Here is a 15808-nt window from a genome sequence, read left to right as displayed (position 1 = left end):
CCAATTAGTGGTGACTGCATGCTAAAAACGAAAAGCAAATTCTGTAAGGCTAATGGTAGACAAAATTTAATTCCTCTTTCTGGCATTTTCCCCTCCTTTGAGCACCTCTTTCTTCAACCCTTCCTTTGCTCTCTGCAGCCCCCATCTCAAGTCCCCCCTGCCATCTCTTCCAAACAGCTTTTTAGATGACGGTGGAAAAATAAACAAGCACACGCACCCTGGTCAAAAGACATAACTCCTTTGTGGCAGAGATGGCTCTGGGTGTTTTCCCACCTCCCCTGCACGGACCAAAGGACTGTGAGCAGTAGTGGCAGTGTCACTTTGGTCTAAGGCAGTTAGGAACAGTTGTGAGTTCTCTCTGCCATGCCTGGGACTTGAAAGAAGAACCGGACATGGCAGAGTTACAAGATGGAAGCTGCCTGGATCCTGGAGACACTGTTAGAAGAAAGTCACTAAGGAGACCTGCCTGATTTGCGTTACACCATGACACGATGAAAAATAAAACTGTCTTAAGTTACTGAGATTGCATGGTTTATCACTTAAGCTTAGCCTAACACATTCCTTCCAGAAGTATTTCATTGTAAGATGAACTCTAGGGAACACAGTAATGCAAAACACAATGGAAATAACGTCTCATAGCTGCTAGAGGTTATAGCCAGTGTCACAGCAGCAGTATCTGTAGAAACTGGCGGCAGGAAACGTTCCCAATACCACTAAAATCAGGGCACAGAGCTGCAGGCCTCCTAGTGGTCCGAGGCTGCATGGCACATTTGAAAAGTCTCCAAAGAATGGATTTTTAAGACATTATTCTTTTAGGTAAAAAGTCACCAAGCCCTGTTTCCAGACAGAGGCAAAACAAGGGAACCCGTTTTCTGGAATGATCTTAAAAAAAATAATCACCTAGTGCCAGAAATAAAAATCCTTTTTTTTCTCCCTGCCCCACCCCACATCGTCAATTATTAAAACACCTACTTGGCTCTCTCCAAAATCCCACAAGGGACCAGAAAACTTGAAAATCTGGATCCATTTAGGGATCCACTGGAAGATAATTCTGGGAACTTTTGGGAACCGAGATGATGAAAAGACAATAACGTGCATCTGTTGAGTGAAGCGGGCTTCAGTCTGACTGCCCTTTGGGAAGACCGCTTTGTTCCCCCTTCCATGGAGAGCTTGCTGGCTTCCCGAGCGCCATAGATGGTTTCAAAAACTATGCAGGTGGTAGCAAGAGCCAGGTGGGGGAAAGGCTGTCAGAAAGTAGGCAAAGTACTACCTTGAACCCTAACTTTAAGTTCAACTTTATAAAAAGTGCCCCCTATGGCATGAATCCTAAGAACAGCAAGCTAGCAGCAAACATCCTATCTGATGGCAGTTTCCTAAAGAGGCCATGCTTTCCCCAAAACCCGGTTTGCCAGATTTGTCACAGTGGCCAGTGAGGACCCCCTCCTAACTCTGCCACTGGTTTTCCCTCTGCTCCCTCCAACCGCACCAGAGTGGGCTTCCAAAACGCTCACTGACGCATCTGGAACCCAGAACCCATCTGATTAATACTCCAGATCCAATCCCTCTGGGTCTGGCAGCACATGCCAACCAAGTCCCAAACCAGTTTATTAGTTTAACCAAAAGGTCAACACATGATGGAGATGCAGAGAGACAAGCATGCGAGCAGCTAAAAGCATTGCCTGGCCGTCGACCAGGAAACACATTTAAGACATTTAAAGTGGCATTAAATAAATGAGGCTATGTTTTATCTACTTGGGATTTCCATTGTCTTTAAAAAAGGAAAAAATATATATATTTTTACATTGCAGTATATAAATCTAGACTCTACATATACAGTATAAATACACAGGGCAAGCACACAGGCACGTGTATATCTTGGTAGCTACACTCTAGACCAGGCCAAGAGTTCTCTACTTCCTTTTTGACCTTCAAACCAAGAAATTCAGGCTGAGGGCACATTTATTTCCTTCTCTTTGCTTTCCTAGCTCGCGGCCATGTCTCTCCAAGCACAGAAGCCCAACTGAGACGAGCCTCGCAAACAGAAGAAAGTGCTTTTCGACTAGCTGGACCCCAGTCGGTCTTTACGATGCACGGACTGATCTAGAAAGGCCTACAGGGAACGCGAGGCCTTCCTGGCTCAGTCTTTGGTCCCTGCTACAAATCTCTAAACTGTCTCTGGTGTTTCTTAGGACGTCACAAGACTGTTTGCACACGACACATCTCACGGTCACCTCTGGGAGCCGCCTCACAGGATGATGGGGAGAAAGAAAAGCTCCACGTGATAATCTACACTTCACATCTGGCTTCATTCTCTTTATTTTGGGGATAAAAACGGGGATTTGGAGAATTTGTTTCTTAAAAAAGGGTGACATTTTGAAAAGTGCTTCTTATACATGTCAACATCCCACCTATGGCTTTTTAGTTCCAACCCCAGTACAGCTCGGATTTGGAAAGGAGAGGGTATTACTAGAGACAAAAATGCCACTTAACAGTGACACTGTGATAGCAAGTGTGGGGACCTGCGGGGGTGGAGGGAGGGGAACAAACTGTTACTGATTCCATCTGGAAGAATGTCCCTCTTCAGAAGTGATTAGGTCATACACGCAGCCCCACTCCTCTCCCCATGACGAGGCACAGTGATGCTATAAAAATTACAAACTACAACGGGGCACTGCTGTCAGCAGGGAAACCTTCCGAGGGGCGACTGACAGAAACCGCTGTGTCGAAACCTTTCACAGGCTCAAAATGATCACAGAAGAGTAGATCGCAGTAGAAATTTCTACACCTGAGGAACAAATTGCACATAACATAGAGGTACTCTGATCCAGATGGCGAAAGGCTCCAGACAGAGCGTTTTACATGCAAAGGCAATCGGAAAAGGCCATGATGGGGGCCCTTGGAGACAGAGCCCCCATGAGTCACCATCCTTTGGCGATTTCTTTTCTGGCTGAAAAGTTACCAAAGAGCGTGGCTCCTGGTGCCCTCATGACTGTGATATGCTCTTAGATACACAGTGCTGTTGCCAGAAATCAAAATAGACTTGTGTTGACTCCAGAAATGTCAGGGGGTGGACTGGGCCTCCAAGCCCCATCCCCCACCCGCCTGGGGTAGCAGAAAGCACTGGATGAAGGCAGAGGTCCAAAGCCACTGGCTCATCCAAACCCTTTCCAAAGTGGCCTTTCATTCAGCCTGTGGCAGTTCCAGCCTCTGCAGTTGTTTTCTTCCGGTGGCATTTCGTTGAGAAAGTCATCCTATCCCTTTATGAGAATAGTTTGGACTTCTCCTAATACTGGAAGAAAGGACACGCCGTATTCCTAGGACTGAATCCATTTGCTTGGAAGGTATGAGACTAGGTTCTCAGTTCCTTCTATTTCCCTGTAGAAAGTGACCTCAACTTCCCGGGCCATTGTGCAAATTTGTTTTTCCATAGTCCAGAAAATCCTATAAGTCCCTCATATACTTATATATAGATAGATATATACACACACATACATACCAAATATGTGTAATATATATATATTTATAAATGTGGATAATTTTGCATTTCAGTCAAAATAGGTCAAAGAGAGTCAATGAATCATTCATCCTTTTCGTGCCAAACTCCTCTCCCATTCCCCCACAATGCACCTCACAGTACCTCCCGCGCCAGCGGTTCTCAGTAAGCACCTGCTGGCTTCACCAACGATCCTCTAACACTGGATGGTAGCTGCAATCACCACGGCCTGTCCTCAGCCCCACGGTGCCTTTGGCAAGCAAGGGGCCATTGGTCCCTCCCTTCAGAGGGTGATTTTGCTGTGCCTGTTGCTCCAGCAGCCCCGTTTAGCTGTCCTGGGCAAGGTCAAGCTGGTCCGGCTCCGCAGTTTCACTGGTTCTTCCATGGAGTTCTTTTTGCGTAAAATGAAGTCAAAGTTCACTTGGCTGTTCATGGCATAAAAGACATTTGCCGAGTCTGGGATCACAAGTTCTAAAAACGATAAGGAAAGAGAAGGTACCAGTGTGTGTAAGTCAGAGCAGTGCTGACAGAGGCAGGGGGAGACTTTGCTCAGACGCGAGGATGGGACTACAGCCCTCTGTCCCCGGAATGTGAGTTGAGTTGGACATGAGGACCCCCCAAACCACTGGTTCCAACAGCTTCTCAATGCCAATTTTTAAAAAACTAAGCAGAGATACGAGTTTAGAAATTCAACCCATAAACTAAATGCTCAAACGCAGAATGTTTTAGCTGGAAGAAAGTGCAGTGGGAAGCAGAGCCCAGGAGAATGTAAATGACATTCCCGAGAGCACAGTAAACTGCAGAAGTGGGACTAGAACCCAGGTCTCCTTCCTCCCGTAGTCCATTTTCTACTCCAATATGCAGCTTTTCTCAGAGACTAAGAGAACCCAATGATATGGGGAAAAAGGAGAAAATCTACAGCGTTTCCCAGAACTCTTTACTTGGAATATTGAAATACTTTTTGAAGTAATCCCAAATCAAACCAATATTTTATTCCTTTTGAGGACTTGCTGCATCAAGAGCTTGAATTTAAATATTAAACAGTATCCATATAAGAGAGTGTATATCTGTTAACATTTAAACTGTTGTTGATTTCAATCATTCCCAATGAGATAGCTGCAATTTCTGAACCAGGGCCATTCCAGAGTATTATAGGAAATTATCAAGTAAACTTATTCTAATCCACTTTTTATTTTTGAAAGAAGGCGTATACTTTTTAGCGCTCAGGCATACTGGGTATTTAAAAATAAACAGGGAATTTAAAAAAAAGGTAAAATGTGCAAGTCTAGCTCTGAGGCAGTGGAATAGGGGTGGCAACCAGTCGAGGAATCCGATTTTGGAACTGGGTTAAGTTAACCTATATTAACTTCAAACGCGGAGATTTCTACAGTAACACTGATGCCATCAGGTTCTAAGTGACGCTGGTATGTTTTGCACAAATGTTCCATCAAGAATGACTCCCTTAAAGTGTCTCCAATCTCCTGCCCACATATTCCTGGGTCAGTAATCATTTACCTCACAGCTACGCATATGTCACTTAACATAGCTCCAAGCACTTCCGGGCACATTGTTTCCCGTTATCTTTGCAATCGCCCCGTGATGTATGCAATCGCCCCGTGATGTATGAGGAACCAGTGGGGCAGTGTCTCCATTTAGCTACCTAAGGACCAAGGCCCGGGGAGGTCAAGCAGCCCACCCAAGACCACTCAGGGGTGAACCAAGCTGGGCCCAGGATGCCCCTCGGGATTCCTGGGTCTTCAGACCCACCGGCTTCACCTTGATGTGTTGTCGGCAACATGGTAAAACTCAAGAGACCACGTTTTAGGCTTAGAATTTTAACTGTAACTACATTAAAAGCTATCACTGAGAAAGGTTTACCCCACAAGCTAGGGTTCAGCTGAATGAATGGGAAAACTTCCAAGAGGTAGTTGAAAAAGCATTTTCTCAGAGGCAATAGCTTTTCATCTCTCAGAAAAAGTACTATTCTAATTTTGGCCAGTCTCCTCTGGACCCAGCATACAGGCCTGGGTGATTTGTTGGTAAATGGAGGGTGAATAGCTGCTCCCTTCCCAACCCCCAACTTGTGTAATTCTTCTTTTCCTTTATGTGGGGGCAGCTTGTTGGTGAGCAGCCCGGCACTAAGAAGACACTTGCATTGGTCATCGTTGGGCTGACCAGCGGACAGGGTTGGCCTCATTCCACAATAGTTGCTGCACTTGGAGATGAGACTTGCTCTGATTAAGTCACTTTCTGTGATGTGACAGGGTATAGAGGAGTTATCCAGCAGCTTGTCTCTTCCTCTCAACAAATATGCCCCCAATTCAAATGAGTAAATAAGTATATTCAGGGTGATTATTTGCCCAGAGTTTTCATAAAAATAATTTCTTTAAATAATGGCTCCTAGGCATACTGACACATTTTATAGATTACCAGTGCTTTGCCTCAATAAGTGTGAGGTAAAGACCCTTCTGGAGTTAGAAGCTTTTGCCCCTTAAAGATCAATCACGAAAGACAAGCTTATAACCTTCTCAGGAACGATGAACTGAAACAACGAGAAATTACTACAGGAACTGCTACATTTCAGGTCCACACATAACTTAGGCCCACGTCACTGGGTACAGGAGATGTGTGGCCACCTGTAAAGATCCAACAGTCTCGCAACTACCCTGCCTCCTGACATAGGGAGAGACGCTTACAAAGAACAGGCAGGAGGAATCCTCAGCAAAACTGCAGAAATAACAAGGGTGGTTGGGGGGTCGGGGGAGCAGTTGAAACTCTTAATTCCACAAGTGAGGTGATGGCATGGTTCCCCACACAACTCCACCTTTGCACAATTAAAAACCTCGTGTGGTTCCATTTAAACACTAGCATTGTATCCATTTTCTAACTTCTAAAATTGGGGCGACCTGCTGGAAGGCGCGAGGATGAAGAAAACGTGCCCACCTTTGTCCTCCGAGATGACCTGGACCAGCTCGTACTCCTCCGCTGGGTCCGAGTCCAGATTGTGCTTCAGCATCGCCCTCTGGATCACAGCGGGGGTTTTATCCTGGCTCGTCAACTGTAAAGATAATGGATTGGTTTGGAAAGTATTTAGCTTCATGTTTCCTGAAAGAGTTCTCCTGACCCTCTTTTTCTTGTACAAGACTTGCTGGGAGAAATGGCCCAGTGGAATGAGAACAGGACCAAGAGCCAGAACTCCTGGCCCTCGTCCTGGCTTCACTCTGCATAAACAAAGGATGATGGGTCATCTACTGTCTCTGTCATCTAGTGTCACAGTATCTTCCTCTATTAAAATCAGAGAAGGTGTGCTGTGCCTATCTCCCTCGCACTTGTTGAGGTTCCTGGGAAAGAAGATATGTGAGGGTATTGTGAAAATGTATAGCATTTTCAGTCTTGGGCCAAAATTATCCATCCCTGGCACTGGTGACTATTTCAAAAAACACAAGTAACCCTATGACCCAGTAATCCTACTCATGGGTATTTACCAAGAGAAATGGAAACATATGTCCGCAAGAGGACTTATGTGCAAATGTTCATAGCAGATTTATTCATCACAGCTAAAAAAACCTGAATCACCATCAACAGGAAACAGGGCAATGGATCAAGGAATTGTAGTATATTCACAATAGAACAATACTCAGCAGCTAAAAGGAACTAAGAACTGCCTCATGCAACAATGGGGATGAATCTCAGCAACCTCGTGTTGAGCCAAAGAAACCAGACACAAAAGATGACATCCTGGAGGAGTCCATTCTCTCAAAACCAGGCTGAACTAACCTGTGGTGTCAGGAAACTAACCTTTACCTGAACCTGATCCTGAACCTGAACCAGGTAAGAGGGGATTGAGTAGAAGGGCACAAGGGAATTTTTGGAAGGATGAAAAATGTTCTTTATCTAGACTTGGGGTGGTGGTTACATGTATAACTATAGAAAGAGGAATACATATAGATATATAGATATATAGATTTATAGGGCTAGGTAGTTATCAAAACCCAAAGAACTGAACCCTTAAGATCTGTGTACATAACTATTTGCAAATTATGCTTCTAAGTGTTTAACAATCAGCTAAGTGTTTAAAAATAATAAATTTGACTTTTTTTTTTTAAGTACAAGTAAAGTTTCTTCCCCCCACCAATTCGGAGTCTCTCCCCAGCCATCTTTTTCCCTTTCAGGAAAAGCGGGCTGACTTGTGTACCATCCTGTGGACGATTTCTTTAAATTGAAAGAAAGCAAGAGAAAACACCGATGATTCTTACTTAAAAATAAAGGCTGTTCTCATTAGGAGGTAAGAGGCGAGACAAGCACAAAAACAAACAAGTCTAATTTCCTCCAGGGAACTCTGTCATTGTACGTCGGAGGATGGCTGGACCCAGATGTCTCCCTCCGGTCAGGGGCAGCAGCTGGCATTTGTGATTCAATAAACAACATGCGTTACAATGGGGTCCTTGTAAGTGACAAAGACCTTGCTCCTCTGTCTCTTACCAAAACATCTGGCAGATCCATTTACAAGGGTGAAAGAGAGGCACACACAATTTTAAAGAAGGAAAATATGTTGTTTGATAGTCTAAAGGCAATACTTCCACAGCTGGATCAAAGTGGACCAGACGAGGAACATAAACTAAAGAAGAAAGGACACCACTTGGGGACGGAAGTTGTGCTAAGGTGGTTCACGTTGGGTTAAGCTGTCAACTTGAAACCTACTTAAGGAAAAAGCCAGGCTACCCTTATTTTCTTTACTTTGAACTTCCCCAGGTGCGTCCAAATGAGGATGTGATGGCCAAGGGCTTTCCTTTAGTGCTTTGTACTACGGACTTTGTACCCCAAAAGCTGCAGAGGGAGCTAATGATCACAATTAGTATTAACAGCTCAATCATGAACCCATATGCTGATATACTGAACCAGCACTGTCCTGTGTGTGTGTGTGTGTGTGTGTGTGTGTGTGTGTGTGTGTGTGTGTACATATATACTTACATATATACAGGGAGTGCCAAAAAATGTGTACACATTTTAAGAAAGGAAAACTGTATTAAAACTGTAATATTCAATATATACTGATGACAAAAGATGAATACAAGTCACGTGTGACATCTGCAGTTACAAGAGGTGCTCAAAGTGGTTACCATCAGCGTCCAGACACTTCTGATTACGGCGAACTACTGCTTGAGCAACGTTGACCAAAGTGTCCACTTGTACTTTTTTTGGCACCCCTGGTATAATGGGAGCCTTACTTGTAATTTTAAGTATCTAGTAGCTCCCTTACAACCTGATCTGACCTCTGTTAGAGTATTTAGTACATTTTGAATAACGCTTTGTAATCTTCCTTTTGATTGTTAAGTTCCTCATAGACAGAAATGTCTCATTCATCTCCCCATCCCCAGAGCCTGGTCCAATGACTAATACACAACCAAGTTCAAGAAATATTTTGTGGATTCAATGAATGCTTTAGGAAAGCTTTCCTTTAGAACAATAGAAGATCGCTTCTCTGTGTGACCACATCATATTCAGAGCTGAGCTGGCCAGCACTTGGTGTGCCCTCAAAGATGGCAAGTGATGAACATGAGGAGAGACGTAGAATGACCTGTGGGGTTTTACTGCAAAGGAGAATCTGCTTTTTAATATGTGATTATATCCAATAAACTAACGAGTTTATTCTTATAATAAACACACGGGACCTTTCACAACAAGGTGATTACGGAGAGAAGCTCTGTATTCCAGAAAGACTGCCGCTATTCACAACAGTTTTGGGACTGTACTCAGAAACACAGTTTCTACAGGAAGCTCAGAAAGGTCAGTCTCATTGATTTGTAAACATCGTTCCTCGTGGACTCAAACTGTATTTCCAGCTTGATCATCCACTTGACTGAGTTTGATTCTAAACGATTGAAAGAACAATGGGCCACCACGGAGGACATTGCTAAGACTGCATGGCCATCCAATTATAAACCCACACGTGTCATTCTACAGGAAGACTTCCGAGAAGTCGGTGTGCAGCAGTGGCGTCTTCCCTGGAATAGAGTGAGATAGTCACCCTAGTTGATAGTTTCGAAAAGGGTGACACTGACCTGGACGAGTAAATTTTAGCAAATGTTAAGAAGAAAACATGACACCCTCTATGCCCTGTTGGTGTGTGGATCTTTCAATGTACGCGCACAGGGAAACATGGGCCTTGGTCATTCGCCTGCACGCGCACGTAGGCGCTGACCCCGCGTGGACCCCGGGGTCGGCCTGGCCGCCTCACCATGATGCTCTTGTACATGTTGCCGTTGTCGTCCTCCACGCTGATGCGGATGATGCACGTGTCTTCGTTTTGCTGGTTGTACACGGGGGGCAGTGCGGTGGAGGTAATGGACGTCACCGAGATGGAGCGCTTGTGGATTTTGGGGTTGTTGTTGCAGGATGGAGGGGAGGCGAGAGGGTGGATTAAGGACGACATCCCTGAGGAATTCGTGTCCATGGAATGGATTGAGGAGCAGGAGGAGGACGACTCCGAGAGCTGGAAGAGGAAGCAAACCGCAGAAGGCAACGGGACTGTTAGAACTGTGGCCGACACTGTGCTTCCCCACTTTCAAAGCAGAGATGTTGCCATTAATAAACTTCAGTCATTTCCTCCACAACCGCCCACACGTGTGTTGTCTCTGAGGCAAGTACCCCCATGGCAGGTGCCTATCAGTGACTGGGTATTTGACCCAATCACTCTAGATCCCTCCGTGAGGCAAGGTGGTTGTCACTTCTAGCTTTTAGCTGCTCTTAAGGAATTGAACCAGCAGATGGCAGCAGATACCGAAACCAGAGGCAACACGGGCTCCGGAGGGGAGTCAGGAGCTTACAGGGCAGGAGTACCAACAGTTTATCCAGTCCTACTGCCCTGAGCGAGAATGATGCTTGACATGCCCTCAAAACTCATTTCTATCCTGATTCCACTTTGCACTCAGACTTTGTACCAGGAGAGAAATGTCAATATTTTTAGAAGTTTCTAAAATAAGGACCACAGATTGTACAAGCTCCTCATGGAACATTAGTCCTGAAAAGGCCGCTGGAGGTCACCTGGCCCCATTGCCTTTCTACTAAGGAGGAACCTGAGGCCAGAGAGAAAACTGCAGACATCACCACCAGGCCATGCTCCCAAGTTTCCTGACTCCCATGGCCAGGGTTACCAAGCAACGGCATAGCCAAGGCCCAGACTGCGGGGGATAATAACGTGGTGAATGAACACAGTATTTCATCCCTCAGTGAGGCTATCACTGTGAGGTTTGTGATGAGCTTTCATATACCCTGTCAACAAAATGCAGAACGTTGTAAAGATGAGGGAAACAAGATTCAAAGAAACAGAGGGGCTTGCCCAAGAGAGCACAGCCTGTGAGAGGCTCTAGCACTTTATATGCTTCTAGAACCAACTGTACACATTTTCACGTTGTACGTCAAGAATAATTAAGGAATGCGGTGCTAGAGTTAATGTGCTTTTCTGATTAATTACATAGTTATCTTATGTGCACTACCAGTTATGACAGAATTAGGACGCCCAGAACTCACTGGGTGATGCTCCCAGAAGTCGTTAACCTGAAGCCTTTTAAACATCAATTAATTTTGTAGAAAATTAGAAATAATTTCTCAGAATGAGGTAAGCCAATTATACCACTCAATCCTATAAAATAATCTGGAAATCATTTAAAAATAAATCGCATTAATGTCTTTCATACCGGTCTACCTGTCCATGGAAACAGTACAGAAATTTAGCTTTCTGATGCTCTGGCTTCCACGTAAAATGGAGTCTACTTTATTGCATTGCCTTTGGACTTCTTCCAATGGCATAACTCCACATTAAATTCTACCACATGATTAGTTTCATTAGAGCCAGAAAGCTGATGTTCCAACTCTGATACGCAGGAGTCTAACTGTGGTTCGCTCTATCATAATATGGTTTAGTTATATTTCTTTTCTTATGTCCCCAAATGAACCAACTAGTGGCTCAATTTGAGGGCTAACGGAAGGGGGGTAATTTTAACAGCCTCACTTTGTTTGCAGGTGTACCACACAGTAGTTAAGAGGTCCATTTTCCAATTATTGGTTTGATATTGTCACCTGCCTTTTCCTCCATATAAATTCATTTCCCTTTGTTGGATTTTCCATGATTTTAATGACATTTATAAGTAAATAAAGCCTTGAAGATGCCTGGGTTCTAGCAGCTCTAAGCCAACCACCGGAGCAGCCCCCAAATTCTTATTGCGAATTTACTGTAAGGAACAAGTGTGAAAATCAATGCTTAGGAATCATGATCGGGGGGGATGAAGAAAAAGGGGTGAAGTGACATTTCACTAGAAAGAGTGGCCTCACAGGGTAGCTGGTGGGGCGGGCAGGGGGGCAGTCTGGAGGGCTGCAGGATCTCTGAGTCGAAAGGGACTGGGGAGGACATCCAGGCCAGCTGTGCAGTGAGCAGGGGAACTGAAGCCTTTCCAGTTAGCATTTGGGGATTTTGTAGCCCAGCAACTACTTGCATCCAATTCAATTAACTCATTTTTAAAACTAGAAATTCATAACTCTGAGTAGGTTCATCCAAAGAGTGGAAATTCATGACTTGTGCAAGAAATTAAAGCATTGATATAGGAGGAGACAAAAAGGACGGAGCAAGGAGTGTGCAAACGACACACACTGGGCTTGAGTAGCTTTAACAGGTGTGAATGCGATTCCATCCCCTTCCTGGACAGGCAGGAATCCCCCAGAGATGTGGGCAGCACTTGGGTTGTCACTTCTGCACAATGTCCGTTACCAGAAAAGGGGCCTACAGAGCAGAAGCTGTCAACGGGTGAGTAATGAGACTTCACTCCAGCTTTTGACTAATTCAATGCTGAATGTCAGGTTGTGGAGAATGATCCCACCACTGGTTTAGGGAACATGCCTGAGAGAACAACTGTGCGTTTACAGATTTTCCTTAATATTTGGAGACTGTTCCCTGGATTTCAAAGCCGAAAGGTGAGGAATGCAGCGGGGACCGCACCTGAGTTATCACTGCCTGTGAGTCCTCGTGTGGTGCTCTTCCTGCACTGGCTGCTTTGTGACAAGGTCACTTGAGGGTTCCGAGATCGCTGCTGTCACTTATAACACAGTGTGAAACAGCACACAGTGCCTCTTGCAAAATACATACACACAAAATGAAGGAATGGCTACCAACACTCTACCTCACTTAGCCGAAGGGGCCAGAAGTCACTGACGGAGCAAGTTTGGCTGTCCCCAAAACGGTGTGAATTCTAGTCGCCTCAAAGTTGACAACTCTTATTCAAGCTCCTTGACCAAAAAGATTGAAGCAGATGTGTACAGAAGATTAAGATGGATCTTCTGTTTTCTTTTCATTTGTTTATGCAGCCATAGAAAATGGAAACTCTCTATGGGAATTCTTTCATCAGCTCTCATCACTTTCCTTTGGGGAGCAGGGGAGGGACATGGCAGATTGTATCATTGTTACCACTTCCTTCGCCTCCTCTGTATCCATGCCTTTTGCCCTGTGACCCCACAGTCCTCCCCCTAGAAGTGGAACATAGCTCCCTGCCGTATTTTTTTATGTGGGATTTGGCCACATGATTTACTTTGGCCAATAAAATGTTGGTAGATATGACCCAAGTGAAAACTTGATACGTGCTTCCGGGATTGCGATTGCCCTCTTGTGCATCCATCTTAGCATGCTAAAAGCTTGGCCCCGGTAGCCCACACTCCAAAAAGGAATGAAAGGCAGGTACGGCAGACCTGAGCCACACCATAGCCTGAGGCCAAGTGCAACCCAAATCAACCAGCCTGCAGTGCATGACAGAGAATAAATGGTTGTTGTTCGAAGTCACTGAGTTGTGGAGTCGTTTGCTATGTAACATTATTGTGGTACGAGCTTGGCTAAGACAAGTTATGACATCAAGAAGCTAAACACGTCTCTGTACCTTGACTTTTTGCTCCTTCAAAGAAGATCCTCCATCTCCTAAATAAAGTGTAGCTCATGTTACAGGTTACAATCCTTCCGTGGCCTTTGGATGTGGGTACAGAGCGGTATTTCAAAGGCTAGATGAAAAAACTAACATGCTCATTGCTTTTAGACCTGTTTCTATAAGGAACGAGTCCCCAGACAGAACTCTGCTTTTGACACCTCTTAAAAACATGACTTTCAAAATACTCTAGAGTGATAAACTTGCAGACAGACGGACCCCATGTGGCAAACACTGTGTCATGTGCCTGCATTGGGAATTGCGCAAAGGGGTGAAGTCGATACCTTTTTTTGAGGCTCATCAGGTGTGTCCATGGGCGTGATAGAGCTCTCCTCAGCCTCTGAGTGGTTTGACTCGCACGATGACACACTGACGGAGTCCATGCTTTCGCCAGAGCTCCCACTGGCAGTGGACTTGGGCTGCTCCTTGGTGGGCGTGCTACTGGTGATAATGTCTGACCCCAGAAACAGTCTGCAGAAAACATAATGCCAGGCCTTCAGACTTACAAATCTGTGCATACACCGGTATTTGTGTGAATTAAGTCCTTGATGTTTTCTCAATCTCGCATGCCCTGCCATTATTATTTTAGGAAAACATCTGCTGTAAAGCTTCTAACAGATCATAGTAAACATCTTGTCCAAACAGGTTATTTCCAACCTCCAAGAACACACAGTTTGCTCAGCTGAATGAAGGGCTACATTAATCGAAAATCTTTCTAGGTCAAGGGTTCTCCATTTTTTAATAATGTATGGACCACTTTGGCAGGATCAAAATACCATCCTCACACCCTGTCACTTCCCCCCATAAGATGAACTCCATGAGGTTGAAGAAGAAGGCTGGCACTTGTTGGACAAAAAAACCCAGGAGGAAAAGTTCTGTTCCAACAATCTGATGAACTACAATAACCTAGACCCCTTCACTCTAAAACTAGATCAGAAACATTGAATTTTTTAAAAAAGTTGTGCATGCAAGACAGTAAGGAAAATCCCTACAGGCCAGAAACAGAAAGGGAACTGAAAACCAGAAGCATGTGAGCTAATTCTGCACCTGCTTTGGTTGGGGAGTGGGAGGTTCCAATCCTGGCAAACTAGGGACGTGGATCTTAACACATATGCAGCCCAAAGATGAGGGCTGCTGTTTATTTAAGGTGGGGAGTTGGAACTCAGTCCCCCTTATCTAGAGCCAGGACCCTCAAAGGGCTGTACCCTTAGTAAAAAGACGGGCTAGGGAAAAATATCTTCCTATTGGCACAGGAAGACAACAAGGAAGCTTGTCTGTCTTGGTCTGAGCTTGCGTGAAAGATAAATGTCTCCCTGAAATTATGTGTGATCCTGGCCAGCAGCTCACTCAGATTTGCTACACAAGTGGTCTAGGAACCAGGAATTTCAGGCCAGTGATACTCCTAGGGAATTAGAATTTTTTTAAAAAAGTCTTTCTGGAGGAATAAACGTTCAACCCAGGCTGCAGAGAATTCCCTGATAAAGATGAGCTCAAAGTACAAAATTGCAAAACACACACATGATTTCACTGATATGTGGGATATAAAGCTGAAAGCAAGAAAGTAAGAAGACAAAGAAACAAAAACTCATAGACGTAGACAATAATTAGGTGGTTACCAAGGGGTAAGGGGGGAGAGAGGTGGTAGATGAGGGTAAACGGGATCAAATATATGGTCAAGGAAGGAGAACTGACTCTGGGTGGTAAACACGCAATGTGATATATAGATGATGTATTACAGAATTGTACACTTGAAACCTATATAACTTTACTAACTATTGTCACCCCAATAAACTTCAATAAAAAACAAAACATACACACAAGAAAATATCCTGCCCAAAGCATAACAAACAGTAGGTTTAGACTCCCGAGAACTTCAGATACAGAAACTGTCAGAAAGACACTAATAATTTTTTCATTCATTCAACAAATATTTGAGTGTCTACCATGGGCCAAAATACAAAATAACTATGTTTAAAAATACTAAAGACATATGATAAGAAATTAAAGCAGGAGTTAAGAGCAAGACAGTCTGAAAAAAGAACAGAACGATAATTTGAAAAAAAATTCACTTCTAGAATGAAAAATGTACTTATGTCAATTAAAAACTCAGTGTAAAGATTAAATAACTGTTGAAGAAAAAAAGTGTGAACTAGATGATAGATCTAAAGAAAATTTTTAGAAATCAGCATCAAAATATAAACACATGGAAAATAAGAGGTTAAAAAGACATGGAGAATGGAGTAAGAAATGCCTGTTATAAGAGAGTTCCAGAAGAAACCAATTGAGAGGATTGAACAGAGACCAATCTGAAGAGATGGTGGCTGAGAAGATTCTAAAACTAATGCCTCATTAT

The 15808-nt window shown here is 44.1% G+C and overlaps 1 protein-coding gene across 3 annotated transcripts in view; it reads right to left on the bottom strand.

The window, feature by feature from the left end:
- Nucleotides 1-3500: 3500 nt before the first annotated feature.
- The window catches only part of RGL1 (ral guanine nucleotide dissociation stimulator like 1), a 211255-nt gene continuing 198947 nt past the window's right edge, over nt 3501-15808 (bottom strand). For 2 of the 3 annotated variants that reach the window (XM_019738870.3, XM_019738786.3), the window contains exons 15-18: nt 13740-13926; nt 9732-9986; nt 6437-6551; nt 3640-3964 (exon numbers count right to left, since the gene is read on the bottom strand). In XM_019738870.3, coding sequence (XP_019594429.3) covers nt 3777-3964; nt 6437-6551; nt 9732-9986; nt 13740-13926 — 745 coding nt within the window. In that variant the 3' untranslated portion in view covers nt 3640-3776. Of the gene's footprint in view, nt 3965-6436; nt 6552-9731; nt 9987-13739; nt 13927-15808 lie in introns of all 3 variants that reach the window. The other variant, XM_019738703.3, reaches the window with a different exon arrangement.

Source organism: Rhinolophus sinicus, chromosome 11 (genome assembly GCF_057876585.1).
Source record: "Rhinolophus sinicus isolate RSI-liver-muscle chromosome 11, RSI-T2T, whole genome shotgun sequence".
Taxonomy (NCBI): domain Eukaryota; kingdom Metazoa; phylum Chordata; class Mammalia; order Chiroptera; family Rhinolophidae; genus Rhinolophus; species Rhinolophus sinicus.
This window is presented reverse-complemented; position numbering and strand designations above follow the sequence as displayed.